The sequence below is a fragment of the Morchella sextelata genome, assembly GCF_020137385.1.
Source record: "Morchella sextelata strain SCLS chromosome Unknown scls_25, whole genome shotgun sequence".
Classification (NCBI taxonomy): domain Eukaryota; kingdom Fungi; phylum Ascomycota; class Pezizomycetes; order Pezizales; family Morchellaceae; genus Morchella; species Morchella sextelata.
The window spans coordinates 1,239,739-1,265,633 of NW_025408640.1; the positions used below are offsets into that span (position 1 = coordinate 1,239,739).

The window sequence follows — 25,895 nt, forward strand, 5'->3', positions numbered from 1 at the left end:
TCGGCGTGTGCGACTGTGCTTTTTGCCGATCCCGGAATGCAAGATGGCCGTTTGGCGATCAGCGGGGTGTGTGCGCCCGGGACAGATGATGTGGGGTGGGATGCTTGGCGCGCGCCCGAGCCTGGGCCGCGCCTCGCGGCTCGGCGTCTCACTTAGCTCATCATGGGGACGCCACGCATGATATTCATCCACTCACACCGCGCGTCGACTTCATCAGATATATCTCTTGGCTCTTCATCTTCACCACCGCAGGTCTCATACCAGAACAGTGCAAGATCCTACTCGGGGTCATCTCCCTCCTCCCTCCTCTTCTTACATTGGCTGGCCGGACCCCACAGCTTCCGTATATTAAAGGTCGCAGTAGTGCGGAGAAACTCGGTGCATGATGGATAAATTCCCTTCAGTAGCTATCCCTTAAGCTACCAATTGCTGCCCCCCTGTAATAGAGGGTGAAAGTTTGTACGGGAGATCAACTATTTGATAAGAGAGATAACAAGATCTAATACCAACTTTTGCTTTTTTCTTGGGGGGGGGGGGGGGGGCAGCATACTGACAACCTAAGGCATAGTCGAAGCGAGAAAATAAATTCCCTTTATGATTCAGGCAAATCATAATATCGCGTCTAAAGCAAGGGTTTTTTGTAATAGCATTATGGGTCGGTCAATTGCAAAGTGGCAGCCAATTTGGCAGACAAACATCAAGAATCAGCTCAACCTAAGATGACAGCTGTAACGACAGATCATCCCACAGTATCAGGCCATAGCAGACTTGCTATGAGACCTCACCTCTGATGATCCGAATGGAGTGTTGAGTTTTTCTTTTTTCTTTTTTGTTTAATTCATTGATAATGGAGTTTTGAGTGGGAGGAGAGCCAGAAAAAACATGATATGATGGTGGCTTTCTAATCAGCTAAATAGTTATTCACGGTTAGATGTCCTGATACCTTCGCTCCATACGTGCCCCATCAACATTCCTAAGAGACTTCCATTATTCTCGCAACATCACCGACGAATGATAGCCGAAGAAGGATCAATTTGGAATCGATATCATATCCTGGCGTTAAAGGCAGATAACTATGACTATCCCGGGATAGCTTGTTAGGGTTAATTCACAAGGAAAATCAGACTCTCCCCATAATTACTCCTTGCACGGATAATGAATCTTATCAAGAGTGTACTCTTGGGGCATCACCTGCCTTTGCTCGAGCAAGGCAGAGGTACATTGTGGCATTTGCCTTTTGCTCGCCTCACGCAGTCTGCCTGCATCATCGTCACCGTCCGCCCTGGCTCTGGCTCCGACCCCGACTCAGCCGAAATTCCCGCCTACGTTAGGAGCTGAAAACTCTGACCTTTGGGTTGAACAGTTCATCATACCCCAAACGCGACCGCCGTCCAGGATCTCGGTTACAAGCTGAACCAAGAAACTATTCATTCGGTTTTGATGAAAATCTCAAACTCGTCCGTCAAAGGAGTGCCCGGTAAGTGTCAATTTGATAGAGGCGCTCTTAGCTGAGGTGTGGTTGACATCGGGTCAATCACATCGAATGAGATTGCATGAACCATGAGCATCCCAGGCGTTTATTTGACATGTACCATAGCCAGTTCCGGAACAAATGTGGAAGTCTTCAGCTGTACATCGCTGAGGTGCCGATATACATTTACAAACATCACAATGATTGGATTGCAAGTCCGGGGAGAAGTAAACTGAGGTTTCCAGAGGAGACTGTGTCTACATACCGTCACAATGTGGTTGATCTACACGAATATTGCCCCACTTGCGGACCTGGCCCAGCCTAGAAACGCTATGAAGTGAGGGGTAGGAAACAAGACGGGTGGAGTGATAAGAAAGAATTCCGGGTTCCACCATGATGTCGAGCACGATTGGTATAGGATGTAAGCCGGGCACCTGTCGTACTATGTATCTCTTTGGGTTGAAAAAGAAATTCTCTGCGAGATGTCCCAAAGCTTTCTTGAAATAGTACGCTCAGCACATTTCATAGTATTGGAGGATTGTCATTTGTCATTATGAGTCACGGGTTTTTGACTCACTCTTTCCTTGGTATTTATTAGTCATGTTTTTCTATTACTTATACGGTTATGGTTTACTATGTTCTGTGTTATCTTTCTTTAGTATAAATATGGGGTATTTCCCCTTCTCTAGTTAGTTGGAATAACACGCTCAATTACTACACTTCTCTACATACATTATCTCTAGGTTATGAGCCCGGAGACCATCTACGCTTAAAAACACTCCAAACCATTTTTACTATCAAAGTACACTCTATCGTTTCACTTCAAACATGTCAAACAACAGCGTAAAAATTCCCGCTTTACCATGCAAGCTGTCTGGCCAAGGCCATTACACTGTTTGGAGGGACCTCGCTTGTCGCATGTTAAAAGTTTACGATTTGTGGAATCTAGTCAATGGTACGAGCAAGCGTCCTGCGTTCACCACTACGGTTACAGCGGCACCACCTGCAGAACAACCAGCAGAAGGTGCAGCAGCAGCAACACCAGCAGAAGAGGACGAAGAAGAAACTACAGACAATGCCGAAGAAATCAGCGAATGGGATAAAAAAGACAACCTTGCTGTCGTCTTCCTTCAGTCCAATATCGAATTCGAAGTCATCCTTACGCTCACTCCGGCCGACACCGCTCACCACCTCTGGACTCAACTCGAGGACAGATTTGATGGGAAAACTGTATCTTCCCTCCACTCGCTTCTTGCCAACGTTGTAACCCTACAGTATACGCCTGACAAAGGCATCAAGGAACATCTAACCCAGTTCAATACCCTTTGGTCATCCCTCCTCACTTGAACTAGTAACTCTACGGACAAAACCAAAGACCCACTCGGTTACCACCTCCACCAACTCGCATCAGTCTCAGAAGCGAAGGCATCCTTCCTACTCCTCTCACTCCGGCACGAATCCCTCGAATCAGTCGTTGACAACCTGCAAACCAAGCCCAATGTCACCTTCGATGACGTCTATGAAAAGCTATTGGATCTGGACTCACGGCGCAACAACGATGGACAAGCGACTGGAGAAGCCTACAACATCAGGCGAGGAAACCCAGGACATGGAAACAACAACAAAGTCGGAAAGACACGGAACAACAAAAAGGACAAAAAGGACCTTACATGCACATGGTGCACCAAGAACGGCGAATTTGCAAAAGGCCACACGCATAAAGACTGCCGGAAACTCAAAGCTTTCAGAGACAAAGAGAAGTCCGCTGCATCTGGCAACCTCAACGTCGCATCCGGTACTGCATTTCATACAAAAGTAGATCTTTCTTGGATTCCTGACCTCTCTGGCCTCCCCGCACTCGAAGAAGCTGATGTATTTACTATGCCGGTTTCCTTCGACTTTACCACTTTCTCAGACACCTCGGATGTAACAATGGAAGACTACTTTAGCTTCGTTGCAGGACCTTCCACATCTGACAATAAGGCATGGATCTTTGACCCTGGTGCAACTAACCATATGACCGGAACTCAGGTTACCAACCCCTCACCCCACAGTGGAACAGTCACTGTTGGCGGCGGGCGAAAACTACAAATAACCGGAATTGGAAATGTCACCATCAACGGATCACATGGCCCTATCACTCTGCAGAATGTATTTTTAATCCCAGAACTCGGCAACACCAACCTAATGTCTTGGTCATGTATTGCCAAAAAGGGATTCACAACGACAGGGACTGAAAACGGCTTTACCATTTACAAACCAAACAGCAAGGAAATCGTTGGGATCGCTAATGCAAATAGTACTGGTCTTTATATCTTTGAAACCAAGGAACTTTGCGCACATATCTCCATCGCTACCAGCTTCTATGACTGGCACCAACGACTCGGACATCTCCCCGCTTCCTCACTCTCACGGTTACGTAATATGGTCGCCGACCCAAAGTCTCTCCCCACAACAGGTCACATTGAAACATGCAACACATGTGAACTCGCCAAATCTACCAAATCCCATCTCGCCCCTCTTACCGAACCATGATCCAAACAACCACTAGAACTAATCCACTCAGATCTGAGCGGCAAGTTTTCCACTCCTTCTCTTGGCGGTTTTAGTTACTATATTATTTTCATCGACGATTATTCTAGGTACGCTCACCTCTACTTCCTTAAAAAGAAGTCAGATGCAGCAGCTGCCACACAACGGTACATCGCATACATGGAAAATCAATTGGACAAAACGGTTAAACGGTTTCGAAGCGACAATGGTGGCGAGTACATCTCCAACGACCTTCAACAGTTCTTTGCCTCCAAAGGCATAAAGCATGAATTCACTGTGCCCTACTCTCATGAGTCAAACGGAACAGCAGAACGCTTTAATAGAACAATAGCAACAATGGCACGATCCGCCTTGCTCGACCACGATCTTCCACGGAATCTATGGGCAGAAGCGATCAATACAATGGTACACGTCAAGAATCGTCTCCCGCATAAAGCACTCCCGAACATGACACCATATGAAGCACTCACCGGCAAGAAACACTTCATTGGGCATCTCCGATCCTTCGGTGAAACAATGTTTATTCACATACCTGTCGAAGCACGATCAGCTGGAACAAAGTTGGGTTGTGCGGGTTGTAAGCGTGTGGGTCATTCTGGATTTGTCATCGCTAGGATTTCCTTGGGTATATTAAGGGGTTTTCGCTTTCGTTTATTGTTCTTTTCCTTCTCTTTCTTTTACTACGCAACGTCTTCTGTATCTACGCTGTCTATTGCTATAAAATATTATCGTCCTCTTCTCTATTCAAGAAGACCACCGCCTCGCTTTCTCTTGTCCCGTTGACCATTACCAACGCTAGAGTCCCTTAGGACCGTTATTGCGAGTTCCCATACCGTCCTCTACTACACTCTTTGTACCCTGCGGAACACTCGCTACTCGCCCCCTTGAGATTTGATGATAGAAATTGAGACATTTCGGAGCCTTTGAGGGATTTGAGGATGGTGTTGGGTAAAATTGCTTCAGAGTTAATGAGGAGTAAAGCTATGAAACGTCAAAAAAGCAATCACAGAATAGGTAGTTGGACTAGTCTGATTCAGACTATTGACTGGACTGAACAATTAACAGAATAGCTTGGACTGGACTGGACCAAGTTTTTATAGACCAGTCCGACTGTTTAACACCACGGACTTCTGAAATCTAATGTAACCGTAATAGTTCATGTCCAAGATCCAATGGAATACTTCTGCGAAAAGATTGAACAGGTAGGGAGATGTGGGAAGTCAAAACGTAGAAAAGGTTCGGAATAGTATTTTCCTCTCCATCTAAATCCCAACAGTAGTAAGTTCAGGGGTGATACCAGTATGTGTTTGAATGCGTCTTTTAAGTCTCTTTTCACCATAGGGCTTCCCTCTCCAAGCTCCGCTACGAGCTCAAATACATGCTCAACTGTGCTATATATAAAGCTCGAAAGCTTGAGCTTTATACAGTCGTTGATTGATATATCAGATTCCGTTGCAAATGAAAGGTAGTGAATCCTTCTTTTTGAACCATAACTCCTGTCTACCAACCTTAATCTCAAGGGGGCGAGTAGCGAGTATTCCCCAGGATACGAAGGGGGTAGTAGAGATCGGTGTGGAAACTCGCAATAGGGGTCCTGAGGGACTCTAGCGTCGGTAAGGGTCAACGGAACAAGGGGGCAGCGAAGCGGTGGTCTTCTCGAGTAAAGAAAAGAAAGATAATATTGTATAGTAACAGACATCATAGGTATAGAAGACGTTGCTTAAAGAAAGAAAGAAAGAAAAGGAAAAGAACAAGAAATGAGAATGAACCCCCCCTAATATACCCAAGGAAATCCCAGCGATGACAAATCCAAAGTGACTCATACATTAACAATCAACAGAACCCGGTAGAACCCAATAGAATCCTTCTGACTAATCCAACTCCTCGTAACCCAGTGTATTCACTAATCGATGCATGAAAGTAGCCCCTCCCTTCAAGCGCGAGCTCCTGCGTGCCTTAACCTTAATGTTCCCTTTCAACGGTCCAGGTTTGTCGGGGTAACGTGTATGGAAAATATCAATGGTGGCGGTATTATCGTGGTATGCGGCGGGTTCCCAGGTAGGGTTGGTATAGCCTGTCCATTTCATAAAATATTGCAGGCCATTGTTTCTTGTTTCCCGTAAGTCCAAGATTTCCTCAACTGCATACTCCTCTTCCTGTTTAACAATAATAGGTGGGGGGTGATGGTTGAATTTGTCCTGGGACAGGGTCATTTGCAGTGGGGTCTAGCAACGATACATGGAAGACGGGGTGCATTTTCATACTCCTAGGCAGGTCGATTCAGTACGCATATGGCGATATGATTTCTTTGACGGGGTACGGTCCCAGTTTCTTCCAGTCCAACTTCCCAGAGTTACGGGTGGTTTAGATGTTTTTTGCTGAAACAAACACCATATCGCTGATATCGTACTCTGGGGCCGGGGTTCGTTTGACATTAACGGCCTGCTCTTGTTGGTCTTGCGCCGTGCGGATATTGGAACGTAGGTGTTCGTGGAGTTCTTTCATCTTCGAGGCAAAGTCCTTAGCATTGAGGCTTGTTGGCGTCCTGTTAAGCGATTTGATCGTCACTGTAAACCGGGGGTGGAAACCATAGTTCGCAAAGAATGGTGTAGCTTTGGTGGATGTGGAGACCTGATTGTTGACGGAGAATTCTGCCATAGGGGGCCATTTTACTCAATCGTCCTGTTGATAAGACACATATCCACGTAGATATTGTTCCATTACGGTGTTCGGCCTTTCAGTTTGGCTGTCGATCTCCAGCTGGAAGGCGGTGGACATTCTTGCTTCGATGTCGAGGTATTTACAGAGAGCCCTCCAGAATTTGGCTGTAAATTGCGTACCGCGGTCGGAGGTAACATGTGTGGATAGCCCATGGAGCTTCCATATATTCCGCAGATATACTTGGGCGATGTCTTCGGAGTTGACAGTGGTATTACAGGGCAGGAGATGTTGCATCTTTGTTAACCGGTCAACAACTACCATAATCGCGTCGTACCCTTCGCTCTCCGGTAGACCAGTAACGAAGTCCATTGATACCTCCTGCAATGGTTGTTCAGGAATTGGTAAAGGTCGAAGTACGCTGAGTTTTCCATGGGTGTTGGGTTTGCTTCGTTGAGAGGTGTGGCAGTTCCGAATATAGCGGTCAATATAATTCCGCATAAGGGGCCAGTAGTAGTCTCGACTGATGAGTTCAAATGTTTTTTCGTGTCCAGGGTGTCCGGCGGAGGCAGCGTCATGGTAAAGTTGGAGGATTCGGAGGTTGAAAGGATCGTAGTCGGGTACATATATGCTACCTCGGTAAAGTAACCGGCCTTCTATCTCGGTGCATTCGGGGAGTGATATGTCCTTTGATGGTCGTTCACCTTTGTTCCGCATATCCAGTATCCCTTTTGGAAACAGGTCAGGGCTATATCCTTCATCGAATAGTCTATTCAGTGAAGGGTTCTTTTCAGTGGGCTCGTTTGAAAAAGAACCCGCCAACAAACTTAGCTTTACGTCAAGATTCTCTTTCTTCAATACAACTTGACTCTGGTGTAATTGCCTTTCATCCCCCTCTCCAGGGAGATCTCCTGATCTTCTTGTCAACGCGTCCGGTTTCCCTCCTTGTTTCCCTGGTGGGTACTTAATGACAAAATTGAACCGTGATAGATATTACGCCCACTGTACTTGTCTCCGGTTGAGTTGTTTAGTACTCATAAAGTATTCGAGATTCTTATGATCGGATATGAGGGCGATTGTAACGGGGGTCCTTTCCAAGAGAAATAGAATCGGATAGAATAGAGACGGCCATGTAAGATAGACAATCAGGTTGCAGATTATTCAAAAATACTATCGTTAGAACTCAATAATCTTTAAGGGCTCTGCTACCGATAAGAACTTGGTTATTCTTTCTGATGAAGACTCGAGACAACGGGACTGAAAAGGCGAGAATGAACCTGAGTACTTATACTCCGAAGGCCTCTATTCTCTGCTCCTAACTCCTTACTAAGTTCCGGTGGGCCTTCCCTCAGTACCGGAAAACAATACCACCGCTACCCCGCTTTTCTCTAAGCGTCAGCAGGTGTTTCCGATACCCAAGGCAACCACCCTTAGTCAAAGCCTTTGTAAAACCTGCAGCCTTGGTTGCCATACAACCGGGGCCTGCATGAATGAGCTGCCGTTCAGCTGTAAGCTTAATCATTGCTGTAGAGCTTTCGCTTATTGTAGCCTTTCCTAGCATAGTCCCTACTCTTCTGTGGACTTACAATGCTTTAGAGGATACAGAGGATCACCAGGCAATCAGAGCTTCACTCCGGCCGGCCTACTAGTCACTGGCAAGGCATAGACTCGTCAGTAATTACTCCCATGAATAGATCCCCTTCCTAGCGCCCGGAATGTAGTTATTCTAACAGGTGGTAGCGAACCACACTGCCGGTACTTCCATATCACCGTGCAACTGGCTTCTAACAATAACTATCTGCATGTTACCGGACCCTGTGTGTACTCATACACCAGATAGTTAAAATGGCTCCATTACAGCGATTGGGTGTGCAGCCCCTTCAGGTTCCAGTCGCCATTCCTCAAAGAATCGAATAATCACCAGTAATTCCTTGTCATAAATCTCGTAGTTACATTCAACGGGGGAATGTTTTTTTGAGAAGTATGCAACGGATCGAAGGGTACCATTATCATTGTATTGGAAGAGTACACTGGCAGAGACATAGTCAGATGCATCAGTTTCCACACTAATTTCTTTCTCCAGGTCGAAATGGGTAAGGATGGGAGCCGTTGTGAAGGCTTCTTTCAGAGCGTTAAAGGTAGTTTGGGCTTCGGGTGTCCATTCAAATGATATGTCCTTGCGTGTCAGTCTGGTAAGAAGGGATGCCAGTTCCGAGAATCCACCTGTGAATCGGCGGTAAAAGTTAGCGAAACCTAGAAATGCTTGCACATCCTTAACTGTTTTGAGGATGGTCCATTTCTTTACTTTATCCACTTTCCTTGAATCTATTTTAATGCTGTTGGGTTCAATAATAAGGTCGAGATAGGTGGTATTTTGCAAGTGAAACTCTCATTTCTGTGGTTTCAGCAGTACTCAATTTCTTTCTAGGGCTTCCAGGACCTTTTCGACATTTACCTGATGTTCCTCGAAGGTGTCGCTGTAGATGAGAATATCGTCAAGGGAGGCTGTACAGAACATCTAAAGGCAATCAGGAACGCAATCTTTGATGAAGTGTTGAAAGGTAGCTGCCATTTTGGTGAGGCTGAAAGGCACTACCGTGTATTGTAAATGCCGATAACCCATACAAAAGGGTGTTTTCCAGTCTTCACCCTCAACCATTCGGATCTGGTTATACCCTTAGCGAATATAAAGTTTGGTGTACTATTTGACTTTGGAGAGGCGGTCGAGAGTTTCCCGGATGAGCGGCAGCGGGCAGCGGTTTTTGATGGTAAATTCATTAAGGCCACAATAATCAACGCAGAGATGGAGTGTTCCATCGGCCTTTTTAACAAATAGGATGGGGGCACCAGCAAGGGAAGAGCTGACCTATATAAAGCCCTTGTGGAGGTTATCCTGTATATCGCTTGATCATAATGAGTTCCTCGCGGGACATACTATAGAGTGGACCTAATCTGGGCTCTTCTTCTTCCTTGAGCGGTATCTTGTGGTCATGGGGCCGGCGTGGTGGCATTTTGTTAGCGAACTTCTCGTCCATTATGTTATGGAACTTCTTGTATCGGGTTGGAACTCGGTTTCTCCAGTTTTCTATGGGGACCTTACCCATACCTTTCTCGATTTCCTCTATAATTGTGCTGAAGATTTGAAATTTATCCCTTCGAGCAAAGTGGCAAGGACAGCTGAATTGATGATGTGGAATTGGGGTGGTCGTTCAATTTCTTTAATTGGAACAGGTTTTGTGGAGGAGTTGCATTTGCGCTTGCAGTATTCGGAGTTGAACAGTATGCTATTGTCTTTAAACCGTAGTATGGTGTGGTATAGTTGAAGCCAAGGGATCGCAAGGACAAGTGGGTGGGAGCTGAGTTTGATGACGAAAAAGGAGATAGTTTCGTGATGGGAGTCGATTGACAATGGAAGGTGGCATAAGTGGGTGATCTGTCCGGAGGATATGGGCCACCCGTCGATGACTTCAGGAGTGCGGGGTGATTTGAAGGGGAGGAATGAGAGGTTGTTATCTCATGTGAATGTTTCATCAATGAATGTGAACCCGGAGCAACCGGTATCAATCAATGCGTGGGTTTCAATGGATATTTTATTGTTTACAATTTTACAAGAAGCAACAAAATGATCCCTATTCAATTTATCCTCCACAAACAACACTGAGAAGCCAGAGATAGAGAACGCAGACAAAGGAGAAACATTAGAAGGTCCCAGGCAGGGGCCATTGATCAAGCCCGATACTACTGAAAAACCGACTCAGAGCAGGTGGAACCAGCGATCGGCGGGGCAGCGGGGCCACAGTAGCATAAGCGGGTACGAGGAGGGCACCCCTCATGACCGGTTGGTTGCTACGTAGGCGCTCGACAGAGGGACAGTTGATGAAGACATGGGCAGGGTTGGCCCAGTACATTCTGAGATTGTTGTCCCTTCGCCATTGTTTTTCAGCGGTGAAGGTGTTGCATTGTCTATTGATGAAAGTGTATCGTTGTTCGGTGGCATAGCATTGAGCGGGACGGATCTGGAGGGTGGACAGGTCTATTGAGGCGAGACCTCCAGCAGTATAGGATGGGTATGCGGCAGCGGTGGAGGCAGTGAATTGTTCCATTGTATTATGGATGGCTTATTGTTCGGGCTTACTGCACCGAATCTCGTTGTCGATTGTAATTAATATAGCTGCGTATGCTTCTACCATGTTAGGCCTGTCCGTCTGGTATATCACGATGTCCTTTAGGTCTTCCGATAATCCTTCGGGCAGGGCGTCGATCTTAGCTTCTTCGTTGTACTCTAGGTAGGTCACGATGTGGAGGAACTGTGAGTAATAGGTGGCAAAGTCTTTTTTGCCTTCCTTCAGGGTGACGAGTTGGTGGCGGGTGGTACCCAGAGGATCTGGGTTTCCAAAAGAGGCTTCCAGGTGTATGACGAAGGTGGTGACGGAGGAGGAGGGTGCAGAAAAATTAGCATTAACTAGTGGGATGAGCTGACCAAGGGCCCTTCCTTCTGAGCGGCTGATGGCATAGATAACTTTTGCTGCCTCATTTCGGAATCGATCGTCATTGACTTCAAGTCTCATTCGGAGTTGGGTGATGAATCCGGGGAGATTGGTATGAGTGTCATCGAATTTTTCATAGTCTGGGAATTCTTCGGACCTGAAGGGGGAGACGGTAGTAGGTGGGGGAGCAGCGGCAATGAGAACAGGGATGGTGGGAGTGGGAGCGGTGCGAACAACATTGTGATCGAAGTTGAGCTGGGTTACCTGCTCTTCGAGGTTATCAATAATATCTTGGGCGGCGGCGAGTTGTGCATTAGTGGTATTGCTCTCGTAGTGGATACATTGGACTATCACGGCCCGACCACCCCCACCTGCTCTGGCGACAAGAATGCTATAGAATCGGATTGTTTGGTGAAGGATGGGGTTAACCTCGGTTAGGTTGGATATGTTAGGAAGGTGCTCGGAGGATACAGAAAGCACTAGGTGCTTTGGGTGAGGTTGTAGAGAGAAGGATCGGGATCGGTTGTGGGACGTTATTATATTTGTTTGATATTTCCTTAGGTGTGGTTACGAAGATTGGTTACTGGGTTATTGTTTGGGGTTTATATTCGAGGCTTCGTTCTCACTATCTGTACCTATCTTTCTTTCTTCTTTACGCAATATCTTAATTCTGTTTGTTAGTAGATTCTATTCTGTTTCGATTGGTATTGAGCCCTGTCCCCTGTCCTCATCCTAGAACATATCTGAGTCGATACTTGCCTCGGTACCTGCCTACATCTTTGTTATAAAACCCCGCCCCTTTTGATGGACGAGAATGTCGATTTGGTTAAATAGGACATCAGTATTGTCCTCATAGTGCTGTTTGAATTATTCTATATTGTTGGATGAAACCCATGTAGGTGGGTCGGGGGTGAACATGTCGTACAGTGCGGATGATGACGCAATGTAATCTCAAGGGGGCGAGTAGCGAGTATTTCACAGGGTACAAATAAGGTAGTAGAGGTCGGTGGGGGAGCCTGCGATAGTACTCTTGACTTAATCTAGAGTTGGTTCTAGAGAAAATGTATGTATAGAAGTGTAGTAATTGAGTGATTTATTCCAACCAACTAGAGGAGGGAATGCCCCGTATTTATACTAAAGAAAGGTAACACAAAACATAATGAATCATAACCATATGAGTAATAGAAAAACATTACTAATAAAATACCAGTGAAAGATATGAGTCAGAACCCGTGATTCACAATAACTATAACGTGGGTCTATGGACGAGAAACTATAGTGCCAAGGAATACAACCGAGGCGAGAACGTAGTAAGAGATATTCGTGACTATGGACTATGGACCGGCTCTGTTTGGTCTGACAGCCAGACTGAACCCTATGATATAGTGTAGAACAAGAATAATATTCGTGGAGTAGAATACAGAAGAAGAAGAAGAAACTTATATTGCTTTGAAGTACAAGACTTATCGCACGCCAAACCGACCGCCTAAAAACAATACCGAACCGAAAAGAAAAGGAAAAACAACGATAAAACAAACACGAACAAAACAAGAACAAAGCACAAACAAGAACAAAACGAACACAAACAAAGACAAGAGAATTCAAGGACAACACACGACCAAAAACCCATCAACAAGGAGAAATAACATATCTCAGCGGACTCGGGCGCTGGATCCATCAAAGACACAAATAAAACAAAAAACAAAAAATAAAAGATAAAAGGAAACTACCCTTCCTTATCCCGTCCCTAATCATTTCCTTCCATCCCCTCTTCCAGGTCCGCCTCCGCCTCCACCGACTCGTACCATTTCGAGAGTTGAGATTTCTTTGCAAATTGTAGGATAAGGTCCGTATCCAGGTTTGTGAAGATCCAGTTTTCCCAGGTCATCGCCCCGGGGATTTTTTCCATCAGGGGGGCGCGGATTCGAGCCCACGCCGGGCATTCCATAAGTATATGTTTCGCTGAGTTTTCCATTCCACATTGGCATAGTTCGAGGTCTGTATGTGCTGCATGTTTATCGATTTGGGTGGTTTGGCATCGGATTCGAAAAACTTTCTTTGCTTCTGTAAGGGTGAGTTTTGCACTCTTGGGAGGGGGGCGGAATTCCCCCCGATGGTGGTAATTAGGTATTGGTTGTGTGTTCCATTCTTCCAACAGTTGATCGCGTAATAGTTTGTTTTGGTTCCACTTGTCTCTCATATTTCCGGGGGTTTGGTATGAAAGTAAGAGGGAGGCGATTCGGTCTAGGCCTGTCCCTTTGATATTTGCCTCTCTGTATGGGAGCAGCTCGATCAGGGATTCGTTGTTGGGGCGGGTTGCGTTGGTGCAGAGTATTCTGGTTCCGTACTTTCTTGAACGGTACTGTGTCAGAAGGTGTTCTAGGGGGGGTAGGCCTGCTTCTCGGAGGAGTTTAGCTCTCTTGGTCCATCGTGGTAGGCCGGTGATGACCCGGGCAGCTTCATTGTATAGTGGTTCGAGGGATCTTATAATGTGGTCTGCGCCAGTCCACCAAGCCTCGGATCCGTAGAGCAGGCTTGGGAGAAAGCCTTGTGTTATTAGGTGATGGATTGTCTTAACTGTTATGCCTGGCAGTCGGGCAGTGTTCCGGATTTGGTGGAGGGTTTTAAGGCCTTTTGCGATTGCTGCTTCGATGTGGGGCCGGAAAGAGAGGGTCGGATCTATCCAGACTCCTATATATTTCAGCCTCTCCTTGGGGTATGTGGTGGTGTTGTTGATTTTGACTGGGAGTCGTGGTTGTTGTATGGATGATGTGGTGGGGCGGAAGAAGATCAGGTCAGATTTATCCGGATCGTATTTAATTTGGAGTGGCTCGGCTTTTATTAGTCTTTCTCTCATACGTTCCTCCATTCTTTTGATTATGAAGCCTGGTGTTTTGGATATTTGCACCAGCGCATCATCATCGATGTATGTAGTGTCCATCTCTTTCGGGCTGCTTGTTGGGTCCAGGATTACTCCTGCATAGATCATAAATAGTACCGGGGACATGGGACTGCCTTGCGGTACTCCAGATTCGTAGGGCTGTGGTTCCTCTAGCTCATGGTTAAATTGGAATTGTAGTTTCCTGCCGGTGTTGAATTCCTTGCACCATTCTGTCAGATAGGTGGAGAATTTTTGCTGGTGCATGATTTCTGCGAGGAGTAGGTGGTCTACACAGTTAAATGCTCCCTGGATATCGTTGGTTAGGATCGCTGGTCTGTCCCGCCGGGCGACTGCGGTGCTGTTTTTCCGTAGTAGGTTTTGTTGTATTGGTGTTAGGGTTCTTAGGAGGGCGTCGATTGCTGAGATGTTTGGTCTCCCCTCAAATTGATTCGCGGTAAGTGTGCCTAGGATTTCTCCGGAGGTGCAGAGTCTTTGGGCCACTATCTTCTCCAGGATTTTACTGAAGCATTGTAGAAGGGAAATGGGCCGGTAGGCTTTTGCTTCATGATAGTTTGCTTTGCCGGGTTTCAGGATCGGGATGCATTTTGCTATTTTCCATTCCGCTGGGTGTACTCCGTGCCGAAGCATGGCGGAGAACATGTCCTGTATCAGAGTTGTGTTTGCCTTGATTATTGCCTTGATGAAGGTGTAGGGAATGCCATCCGGGCCGGTCGCCGAGTGCACTGGGCAGGAATCAATTGCTTTCTTGAGTTCTTCGGGGGTGACTATGTCGAAAGTGTCACGAAGGTCAAAAGAGGGGGGTCTAATGTTTAGGGGGGGGTGGTCAGGGGACGTCCGTTTTGTGGGGAAGAGTTGGGCTCTTAGAGCTTGGCATTTCCCCGCAAACGTTTCTTCACCTTGTATGGTTGGTATGATTGTGTCTCTTCTCCTTCCTGCGTTTAGGATCCTCCAGACCTCACTACCTTTCGCTTCATTCATCGTCTTTTCCCGCTGGTCCGCTTTTGCCTTCCGGATCATGACTGTCCATTCTCTGCATGCCTTCCGGTGCTCCTCCACGTGGTCGGGTTTCCTCGTATTTCTCGCCTTCCTTTCTGCCGAGTTTACCCTTGCCTTCATTTGTTTCATCTCGTCTGACCACCAGGAATTGGCTCTTACACCCTCCTTCGAGAGTGGCGTTACTATATTGATTGTTGACTTGACCAGTTCTAGGAAGAATTCGACCGTTTGTTCTGTGTGTTCCTTGGTTTCCCATGCCTCTGCGGGGAGGGAAAGATTTGATATGTAGTTATCCAATAGCTTCCAGTCTGTTTGTTGCCACAATCGTCTTGGTACAAAGGGTGGTTTTTCCAAGTGTAGGTGGACGGAGTTTCTCCCGTGGTCTGAGCCCACTCCATAGGGTTCACTGCTCCATCGTAGGTTATGGTCAAGTACTGGTCCTTTTACAAATGTAAGGTCGATAATTGTGGGCCTTTTCCCTCTGTCTCTAGGGAAATGCGTATAGACTCCTGGTTCATTCAGGAGGGTCAGTCTCTGTCGAGTTATCCATTGTTTTAGCCGTGTACCGTTGGCGCGGTCTGCTCGAATGTTGTTTCTGTATTCGTGTGAGGTTACTCCGTACCACATTTGGTGGTGGCAGTTGAAGTCTCCCATTACTAGACAGTTGTCGAGGGTTTGGATTGTGTTTGCTATTTGGGCGAAGGGGCCACTTCGGCCTGGGGAGTATATGTTTAGGATTTGGGTTTTCTTATTCTGAATTTCTACCGTAATCGATACTATGAAGTTGTCATGTGTGTAGTGGTGTTTTGGTTTAAGGTTGGTGTGTTTACGGACATATGTTGCCCATTTTGTGTTGGTGTTGCTGGCTGTAAAAAGGTAAAAGAGATTTGATTCTGGTGGGTATCCTTCTGCTGAGGTTCATGGTTCTTGTAGTAATAGGAAATAAATGCTAGAGTCTGTTTCCGCTTCCTCCACCGCCGCCTTGGTGGTTAGTTCGCTCCGTGCACAGTTAAGTTGGTGTGCGAGCGCGGTGGTTCGGGGTCTAGGCATTATTCGTCATGTGTTGGTCGTCTTCGGGAACGGGTGTGGCTCCGACCGGGGCGGTAGCTGGTACTTGGACTATTGGAAGTAACTCTTGGACGGGTGCGGCAGGTGGGTCTTGAGCGGGTGGGGCGTTTTCCTTTCCTTTGTTGAGGAATCGGCGTTTGACCCTTTCGGGGCATGCTGGGTCGGATGCCTTATGGATTCCTTTACAGTTCAGACATCTGATTGGGGTGTGGGTGCATTTATATCCTCCCTGGCATTCATTGCATGGGTGGAAGCTGGTGAGGTGGTCTCCGGCGCAGTGGCCGCATTTCCCATTGTTCTTGCATTTCTCCTGGCGATGGCCATATTCGAGGCAATTCGCACACTGGGTGTCTGGGAAGGTTGGGAGGAAGGCCTCGATATGGCAGCTTCTGTTAAAAAGAGATAGGAATTTAACTCCTAGTGTTTCCGTTGTGATTTGTCCTGGGAGCGCGATGACCATTGACGAGTGTGTTTTCTCCATTCGAGTCTCTGCTCTGGAGATCCAGCGGGGAACCTGGGCAAGTTGGAAGTTTTCTCCATAGTTACTTCTGATTTCGGATGCTACCAATTGTCCTGCCTCGATGCCCTCCCCGACCGTTGTGGGGATTCCATGGAGAAGGAACTTTGACCATTTGGAGTTTGCACGGATGTTGGCGACCGGTACTTGTAGGGTGAGGAGGGCCTCCTCAATTTCTTTGGCATATTCCATTGCCTTTGTTGCGGGGGTAATGAATTTTGTTTCCAGGATGAAGTTGTCCTTAGCTGTTCTCCTTGCTGAGATAAAGTGGCAGGAATCGTCCTGGATTCTTGCGTTGACCAGGGACCTGATTTCGGAGGGGTTGACGTCGGATAGGGCAGTGGTTTCAACAATGATTTCTCTGTTGATTTTGGTGTACTCTGGTTTAAAGATGGGATCCGCTTTTGGCTTTGCAGGCTTCTTTCTTTCGACCACCTGGAATTTCTGAACAGGGACGGCTGCCGAGGCCACGGTGGCCCAGGTGCCTGCTTTCCATCCACAGGGTGGGGCTTGTTGGGGAGGTGTGGGTGGGGGGGCCTGAGGAGCTGCCTGTGGCGCTGCTTGGGGGATTGTTTGGGGGACCGCTGGAGGGGCCGTTCTTTGTCTCTGTTGCGGTTGTTGTGGTTGTTGCTGTTGCTGATGTTGCTGCGGTTGGGGTTTGTTGAGGAGAGAATGGATCGCCCAGTGCATGTTGGTAATCATCATTGTCTGTGCCTCGATTTGGTGTTTCAGTGTTTCCACTGTTCTCCGGAGTGTAATCGATTGCTCTTCGAGGATTTCGATCCTGTCGGATGGTGGGCAGATCCGGCTGGTTGCATGTCTAATGGCCCAGGTGATGTAGTTTAGGTCTGTCTGGGTGTGCGTAGTATGGGGGACAGTGCTCGGATAGAGATAGTCAATTCTCGGTTGGTAGGGGTCATTGTAGTCAGATTCTGTTGCGAAGGTCGAGGAAAATTCCTGCTCCTGTTGTCCGGATGGGGTTGGGTCGGGATCCTGAGTGTTCCTGTTCTGTGGGGGGGCTGTCCCTTGTGGGGAAGACTGGGTGAAGAAGGACTGGAGTGAAGCTTGCTGCGACATGACTGAATGTCCGGTTCTTCTGACGGCGTAGAGTGATGTTTCGGATAGGTTTCTTTTCCTTCCTTTCGGGAGGTCAAGGTTGGAGAATTTTTCGCTAGAAGCCAGTTTTCGTGGGGTTTCTTTCGCTTGGAACAACAAACGCGACCGTACGGTCAGGGACGAGGTGGTTCAGCCTGGTATGGTATACCAGGGTAAACCAAAGTAATAAGAATTAAAGGGTAGAGCAAGTAAAGTATACGATAGTAAAATGTTTTTCGAAGCGAGATTTATTGTCAGGAAGTTTTGCGAGCCTTAGCGAGCCGGTAGAATACAGAAGAAGAAGAAGAAGAAACTTATATTGCTTTGAAGTACAAGACTTATCGCACGCCGACCCGACCGCCTAAAACACAAACCAAACAAAAGAACGAAAGGAAAGAAAACAACAAACACAAACAAGCAAACACAAACAAAAGCGACCACGAACGAACATCAACAAGAATAAGGAAATTCCGGAACGACACTCAACCAGAAACAACCCAACGACAAGGAGAAATAACATATCTCAGCGAACTCAGGCGCTGGATCCATCAAAACAAAGTAAAACCAAAGGTAAAAAGGTACAAAGGAAACCACCCTTTCCTAATCCCGTCCCTAATCATTTTCTTCCATCCCCTCTTCTAAGTCCGCCTCCGCTTCCGCTGACTCGTACCACTTCGAGAGTTGAGAGTTTTTTGCAAATTGTAAGATAAGGTCCGTTTTCAAGTTTGTAAACATCCAGTTTTCCCAGGTCATCGCTCCGGGGATCTTTTCTATCAGAGGGGCGCGGATTCGAGCCCACGCTGGGCATTCCATAAGTGTGTGTTTCGCTGAGTTTTCCATACCACACTGGCATGGTTCGGGGTCTGTATATACCGCGTGTTTATCGATTCGGGTAGTTTGGCACCGGATTCGAAAAACTTTTTTCGCTTCCGTTAGGGTGAGTTTCGCAATCTTGGAAGGGGGGCGGAAATCCCCCCGATGATGGTAGTCCGGTATTGGTTGTATATTCCATTCTTCCAACAGGTGGTCGCGTAGTAGTTTGTTTTGATTCCACTTGTCTCTCGCATTTCCGGGGGTTTGATATGGGAGTAGGAGGGAAGCGATTCGGTGTAGACCTGTCCCTTTGATGTTTGCTTCTCTATGTGGGAGGAGCTCGATTAGGGATTCATTGTTAGGGTGGGTTGCCTCGGTGCAGAGTATTCTGGTTCCGTACTTTCTTGAGCGATATGTTAGGAGGTGTTCTAGGGGGGGTAGTCCTGCTTCTCGGAGGAGTTTAGCTCTCTTGGTCCATCGAGGTAGGCCCGTGATGATCCGGGCAGCTTCGTTGTATAGTGGTTCTAGCGATCTAATGATGTGGTCTGCGCCAGTCCACCAGGCCTCAGATCCGTAGAGCAGGCTTGGAAGGAAGCCCTGTATTATTAGGTGATGAACTGTCTTGACTGTTATCCCTGGCAGGCGGGCGGTGTTTCGGATTTGGTGGAGGGCTTTTAGGCCTTTTGCGATTGCTGCTTCGATATGGGGCCGGAAGGAGAGGGTTGGATCTATCCAGACTCCTACGTATTTCAGCCTCTCTTTGGGGTATATATTGATGTTGTTCACTTTGACTGGAAGTCGTGGTTGTTGTGTGGATGATGTAGTGGGCCGGAAGAAGATCAGGTCGGATTTGTCCGGGTCTTATTTGATTTGAAGTGGCTCAGCTTTAATTAGTCTCTCTCTCATTCGTTCCTCCATTCTCTTGATTGTAAAGCCTGGTGTTTTGGATATTTGCACCAGCGCATCGTCATCAATGTAGGTTGTGTCCATCTCTTTTGGGCTGCTAGTTGGGTCCAGAATTACTCCGGCGTAGATCATGAATAGTACCGGAGACATGGGGCTACCTTGCGGCACTCCGGAATCATAGGGCTGTGGTTCCTCTAGCTCATGGTTGAATTGGAACTGTAGTTTTCTGCCGGTGTTGAATTCCTTACACCATTCTGTCAGATAGGTAGGGAATTTTTGTTGGTGCATGATTTCCGCGAGGAGTAGGTGATCGACACAGTTGAATGCTCCTTGGATGTCATTGGTTAGGATCGCTGGTCTGTCTCGCCGGGCGATTCCGGTACTGTTTTTTAGTAGTAGGTTTTGTTGTATTGGTGTCAAGGTTCTCAGGAGGGCATCAATCGCCGAGATGGTTGGTCTTCCTCCGAATTGGTTTGCTGAGAGTGTGCCTAGGATTTCTCCAGCGGTGCAGAGTCTCTGGGCCACTATCTTCTCCAGGATTTTGCTGAAACATTGTAGAAGGGAAATAGGCCGGTAGGCTTTTGCTTCATGGTAATTTGCTTTACCGGGTTTCGGGATCGGGATACACTTAGCTATTTTCCATTCCGCTGGATGTACACCGTGCCGGAGCATAGCGGAGAACATGTCTTGGATTAGAGTTGTATTTGCTTTGACTATAGCTTTGATAAAGGTATAAGGGATGCCATCCGGGCCGGTCGCCGAGTGCGCTGGGCAGGAGTCGATTGCTTTGTTAAGTTCTTCGGGGGTGACTATGTCGAAGGTGTTGCTAAGGTCAAAAGAGGGGGGTCTAATGTTCAAGGGGGGATGGTCGGGGGACGTCCGTTTCGAGGGGAAGAGTTGGGCTCTTAGAGCTTGACACTTCCCCGCAAACGTTTCTTCACCTTGTATGGTTGGTATGATTGTGTCTCGTCTCTTTCCTGCGCTTAGGATTCTCCAGACTTCACTACCTTTCGCCTCGTTCATCGTCTTTTCCCGCTGGTCCGCTTTTGCTTTCCGGATCATGGCTGTCCATTCTCTGCAAGCCTTCCGGTGTTCCTCCACGTGATTAGATTTCCTTGTATTTCTCGCCTTCCTTTCTGCTGCGTTTACCCTTGCCTTCATCTGTTTCATCTCATCTGACCACCAGGAGTTGGCTCTTACCCCCTCCTTCGAGAGTGGTGTTACTATGCTGACTGTTGACCTAACCAGTTCTAGGAAGAAATCGACAGTTTGTTCCGTATGTTCCTTGGTTTCCCATGCCTCTGCGGGGATGGAGATGTTTGACATGTGGTTCTCCAATAGCTTCCAGTCTGTTTGTCGCCACATTCGTCTTGGTACAAAAGGTGGTTTTTTCAGGTGTAAGTGGACGGAGGTTCTTCCGTGGTCTGAGCCCGCTCCGTAGGGTTCAGTACTCCATCGTAGGTTGTGGTCGAGTATTGGGCCTTTTACAAATGCAAGGTCGATGGTTGTGGGCCTTTTCCCTCTGTCTCTGGGGAAGTGCGTAAAGACACCTGGTTCGTTCAGGAGGGTCAGTTTCTGTCGGGTTATCCATCGTTTTAACCGTGCGCCGTTGACCCGGTCTGCTCGGATGTTGTTTCTGTACTCATGTGAATTTACTCCGTACCACATCTGATGGTGGCAGTTGAAGTCTCCCATTACTAGACAGTTATCAAGGGTTTGGATTGTACTTGCAATTTGGGCGAAGGGGCCACTTCGGCCTGGGGAGTATATGTTTAGGATTTGGGTTTTTTTGGTTTGGATTTCTACCGTTATCGATACTATGAAATTATCGTGTGTGTAGTGGTGTTTTGGTTTGAGATTGGCATGTTTGCGGACGTATGTTGCACATTTTGTATTGGTGTTGCTGGCCGTAAAAATATAAAAGAGATTTGATTCTGGTGGGTATCCCTCTGCTGAGGTCCATGGTTCTTGTAATAATAGGAAATAAATGCTAGAGTCTGTTTCCGCTTCTTCTACCGCCGCCTTGGTAATGAGTTCGCTCCGTGCACAATTGAGTTGGTGTGCGAGCGCGGTGGTTCGAGGCCTAAGCATTATTTGTCATGGGTTGGTCATCTTCGGGAACGGGTGTGGCTCCGACTGGGGCGGTGGCTGGTACTTGAACTATTGGAAGCAGCTCTTGGACGGGTGCGGCCGGTGGGTCTTGAGCGGGTGGGGCGTTTTCCTTCCCTTTATTGAGGAATCGGCGTTTGGCTCTCTCGGGGCATGCTGGGTCGGAGGCCTTATGAGCTCCTTTACAGTTCAGACATCTGATTGGAGTGTGGGTGCATCTATGTCCTCCCTGGCATTGATTGCATGGGTGGAAACTGGTAAGATGATCTCCGGCGCAGTGGCCGCATTTCCCATTATTCTTACATTTCTCTTGGCGGTGGCCGTACTCGAGGCACTTTGCACACTGAGTATCCGGGAAGGTTGGAAGGAAGGCCTCGATATGGCAGCTTCGGTTGAAGAGAGATAGGAATTTAACTCCTAGTGTTTCCATTGTAATTTGTCCTGGGAGCGCAATGACCATTGATGAGTGGGTTTTCTCCATTCGAGTCTCTGCTCTGGAGATCCAGCGGGGAATCTGTGCAAGTTGGAAGTTCTCTCCATAGTTGCTTCTGATTTCTGATGCTACCAATTGTCCCGCCTCGATGCCTTCCCCGACCGTTGTGGGAATTCCATGGAGGAGAAACTTTGACCATTTAGAGTTTGCGCGGATGACAGCGACCGGTACCTGTAGGGTGAGGAGGGCCTCCTCAATTTCTTTGGCATATTCCATTGCCTTTGTTGCAGGGGTGACGAACTTTGTTTCCAGGATGAAGTTGTCTTTGGGTGTTCTCCTTGCTGAAATGAAGTGGCAGGACTCGTCCTGAATCCTTGCGTTGACTAGGGTCCTGATCTCAGAGGGGTTGACGTCGGATGGGGCAGTGGTTTCAACAATGATCTCCCTGTTGATTTTGGTGTACTCTGGTTTGAAGATGGGGTCCGCTTTCGGCTTTGCGGACTTCTTTTTCCTCTCGACAACTTGGAAGTTTCCTTGGGCAGGACCGGGTGCCGAGGCCACGGCGGCCCAGGTGCCTGCTTTCCATCCACGGGGTGGGGCTTGTTGGGGGGGTGCGGGTGGGGGGGCCTGAGGGGCTGCCTGAGGCGCTGCCTGGGGAATTATTTGGGGGACCGCTGGAGGGGGCATTCTCTGTCCCTGCGGTTGTTGTTTTCGCTGTTGTTGCTGTTGTTGCTGTTGTTGGTTTTGTTGTGGTTGTTGCGGTTGCTGCAGTTGTGGCTGTTTGTTGAGGAGAAGATGGATCGCCGAGTGCATACTGGTGATCATAGTTGTCTGCGCCTCGATTTGGTGCCTCAGTGTATCCACTGTTCTCCGGAGTGTGGTCGTTTGCTCTTCGAGGGTTTCAATCCTGTCGGTGGGTGGGCAGATTCGGCTGGTAGCATGTCTAATAGCCCAGGTAATATAATTCAGGTCCGTCTGGGTGTGAGTGTCCTGGGGGACAATACTCGGGTAGAGGTAGTCGACTCTCGGTTGGTATGGGTCGTTGTAGTCGGATTCTGTTGCAAAGGTCGAGGAAAATTCTTGTTCCTGAGCTCCGGATGGGGTTGGGTCGGGAACCTGAGTGTTCCTGTTCTGCGAGGGGGCTGTCCCTTGCTGGGAAGGCTGGGAAGACTGGGTAAAAAAGGACTGGAGCGAGGCTTGCTGCGACATAATTGAGTGTCCAGTTCTTCTGGCGGCGTAGAGTGATGTTTCGGATAGATTTCTTTTCCTTCCCTTCGGGAGGTCAAGACTAGAGAATTCTTCGCTAGAAGCCAGTTTCGTAGGTTTCTTTCGCTTGGAACAACAGAACGCGACCGTACGATCGGGGACGAAGTGGCTCAGCCTGGTATGGTATACCAGGTAAAACCGAGAGGAATAAAAATAAAGTGTTTTTGAAGCGAGGTTTGATATCAGGAAGTTTTGCGAGCCTTAGCGAGCAAGGAGAATACAGAGGTTGCGTAAAGAAGGAAGAGAAGAAGGAAAACAAACAAAAGCACGAGACAACGCCCCCCTATATATCCAACCATAGTCCAATAATGACTAATACCTTCGCGTAACAGAAACCAAAAGAACATAACAGAAATCCCCATTACAAATCCTAATTCCTCTAAACAATACCTCCTTCCCTCGTTCCAGTTTATCACCTAGCCAAAAATACATAGCTGCCGTTACAATAACAAATGAGAATCCTCCAATACTATGAAATGAGTCCACCGTATTGTTTCAAGATTGGTCAGGGTCAACAGGATAAGGGGAACAGCAGTACAGTGATCTTTTTGAGTAAAGAATAGGAAATGATATTATATAGTAATGGACAGCATGGGTACAGAAGATTTTGTGTATCAAAAGAAAGAAGAGAAAGAGAACAGAAATGAAAGCGAAACCTCCTAATATACCCATGAAAATCCCAGCGAGTACAAATCCAAAGTTGGTCATACCCTTACAACCAACAGAATCCGATAGAACTCAATAGTATATTTCTGACTAATCCAACTTCTCGTAATCCAGTGTGTTAACTAATCGGTCCATGAAATCCAAGTACAGAGATAAATTGGTATAAAAATTATCTATATATACGTTGCATGCAAGATTAGTGTAATGCATGTATTTTAGCATCTGTAGTCTACATTCTGATTTGTTGGTGAAATCCGATGGCTCATCAAATGGGTCTAGTCTACTTTTATTGGACGTGGGGTGGAAATTGAAGATGTACCAATGATCATCACCAATCTACAATTTAATACGTTTATGAATTGGCTTGCTCTTAATCTTCTATGTATCACAGGACCTACCAGTGCTACGGATCATAGCTTCATCAACTGATACGTTGGAGGAAAGTCTGCGATATTTCTGGGTAGCATATTCTAACTAATATAATAGCGGGTCAATTTTTTGATTATATAGGTGCCGGCCTGCGCTAGAAATTGGTGGATAATTCAGGGGTGATATGTGAAAGAAGTGCTCGATTTGCTCAAACTGAATCTGAGTGATATAGCTGGTAAAGTAGTGGGAAGGCCAGAGCCTATAATGGCTCCAATAGTACTTAATAGAGATCATTTTACATACCCCCATATAAATCAAAACTTCAAATCATACCCTCAAATCAGACGCAGTAGGAGGATTCCAGCGAGACTGAAAAGCACTACTATTGCCTTCAGCCATCCTCTTTTCTGTATAGAGATCGGTATTGGTAGTGATTATCTCAAAGAGGATCTCATTCATGAACAATTTGAACACATGAATGCGTTCAAGTAGCTACAGATTAACTAGAGAAACTGGCAGTTTATTGAACACTGAATGCAGAAGGACCTCATATACTAAAGGTATAAAATATGGAATAGCAGGGGGCTGATGGTGGGATTGAAGTTCCTTATAAGTAGACTTCTTCGAGGGTTTAGCAGAAGTCTCAGCGGGCGAGTGAGATTTCATGATCCCGCTTTTTCTCACCTTCAGAATAGCACAAGGCATAGTAGATACAGTGGAAGTCTACTCTGATTCTCCTAAATAGAATCTATTTGGTTTTCGAGCACGTGATTCTCTTTCATTCATGGTAGATTAAGAGAAGGTGACACTGTTTTAGCTCACTCGTGAAGTTTGCTTATCCAGGAAGTTTCGCAATAGATCTGTTTACCTTAGAAGCTTTCTGGGTGAACCGGCTTCTTCCTCAATAAACCTGATTTAGAAACCTTCAGTTCAGTCACGAATAATGTGCTAAAATTAGTTCATCTAGGAAGTATTGACACCTGTCATCCTGCTTGCTCAGCCAATCTCCGATTGCCATAACTGTCAAAACAATTTTGGTTGTTTCCTTCTCTATCTTAAATGATGAGAGCACAATTGATTTAGTGAAAAGAAGTTTCAGTGTGCCATTTGTATAGGTTGGCCAGGGACAACACAGTATGAATATGATGTCGGTTTAATTTCCATTCAGTCTTTGCCTCTATTATACAGACAATCTGTGTGTTTTCAGATCGCAATTATATCAATACCATTGGTGTGAGAATATCCCTCCTGAAATCTTTTCCTGAGTAGACTGATTTTGAGCTTTATTTCCTGGTCGGACTGGAGACTTGCAAAGTCGGTCTATACAGGAAGAAACCAGTTCACTCAGGAAACTTCCCAGATAAACCAGTTCATACAGGAAACTTTCTGGATAAGGGAACTTTGTGGTTGAGCTAGAACAGTACTGCTTGATTTGTATGGGATTATGAGCGGTAATGATTGCTGGGTTATTATACCCAAAAACTTGCTATAAATAATATTCCTCATACCCGATGAATCTTCCATATATGACCTACTAATTAGTTCATTAATGAGGAGGGGGTAGAGAAAGTCGATAAATAATGACA

At 46.8% G+C, this 25,895-nt stretch overlaps 6 protein-coding genes across 6 annotated transcripts; 1 reads left to right on the forward strand and 5 right to left on the reverse strand.

The window, feature by feature from the left end:
- Window positions 1-2,299: 2,299 nt before the first annotated feature.
- On the forward strand, window positions 2,300-5,230 carry H6S33_008257 (uncharacterized protein; the record flags this gene model as incomplete). Its single annotated transcript, XM_044839623.1, has 4 exons — window positions 2,300-2,745; window positions 2,824-3,929; window positions 4,038-4,609; window positions 5,180-5,230. The coding sequence occupies 4 exons, from the start codon at window positions 2,300-2,302 to the stop codon at window positions 5,228-5,230; spliced, it is 2,175 nt and encodes a 724-aa protein (XP_044688448.1).
- A 665-nt stretch (window positions 5,231-5,895) lies between these two features.
- H6S33_008258 (uncharacterized protein) lies at window positions 5,896-6,237 on the reverse strand (the record flags this gene model as incomplete). Its single annotated transcript, XM_044839625.1, has 1 exon — window positions 5,896-6,237. The coding sequence occupies one exon, from the start codon at window positions 6,235-6,237 to the stop codon at window positions 5,896-5,898; it is 342 nt and encodes a 113-aa protein (XP_044688449.1).
- A 151-nt stretch (window positions 6,238-6,388) lies between these two features.
- H6S33_008259 (uncharacterized protein) lies at window positions 6,389-9,717 on the reverse strand (the record flags this gene model as incomplete). Its single annotated transcript, XM_044839626.1, has 6 exons — window positions 6,389-6,675; window positions 6,730-7,635; window positions 8,687-9,068; window positions 9,138-9,200; window positions 9,308-9,585; window positions 9,618-9,717. The coding sequence occupies 6 exons, from the start codon at window positions 9,715-9,717 to the stop codon at window positions 6,389-6,391; spliced, it is 2,016 nt and encodes a 671-aa protein (XP_044688450.1).
- A 663-nt stretch (window positions 9,718-10,380) lies between these two features.
- Window positions 10,381-12,087, reverse strand: H6S33_008260 (uncharacterized protein; the record flags this gene model as incomplete). The annotated part of the gene is made up of 3 exons (XM_044839627.1): window positions 10,381-10,715; window positions 10,818-11,598; window positions 12,061-12,087. The coding sequence occupies 3 exons, from the start codon at window positions 12,085-12,087 to the stop codon at window positions 10,381-10,383; spliced, it is 1,143 nt and encodes a 380-aa protein (XP_044688451.1).
- Window positions 12,088-16,109: 4,022 nt separating this feature from the next.
- Window positions 16,110-17,729, reverse strand: H6S33_008261 (uncharacterized protein; the record flags this gene model as incomplete). The annotated part of the gene is made up of 1 exon (XM_044839628.1): window positions 16,110-17,729. The coding sequence occupies one exon, from the start codon at window positions 17,727-17,729 to the stop codon at window positions 16,110-16,112; it is 1,620 nt and encodes a 539-aa protein (XP_044688452.1).
- Window positions 17,730-21,588: 3,859 nt separating this feature from the next.
- On the reverse strand, window positions 21,589-23,217 carry H6S33_008262 (uncharacterized protein; the record flags this gene model as incomplete). The annotated part of the gene is made up of 1 exon (XM_044839629.1): window positions 21,589-23,217. A coding segment is annotated over one exon (1,629 nt), but the record flags the coding sequence as incomplete, so codon positions are not given.
- Window positions 23,218-25,895: the final 2,678 nt, after the last annotated feature.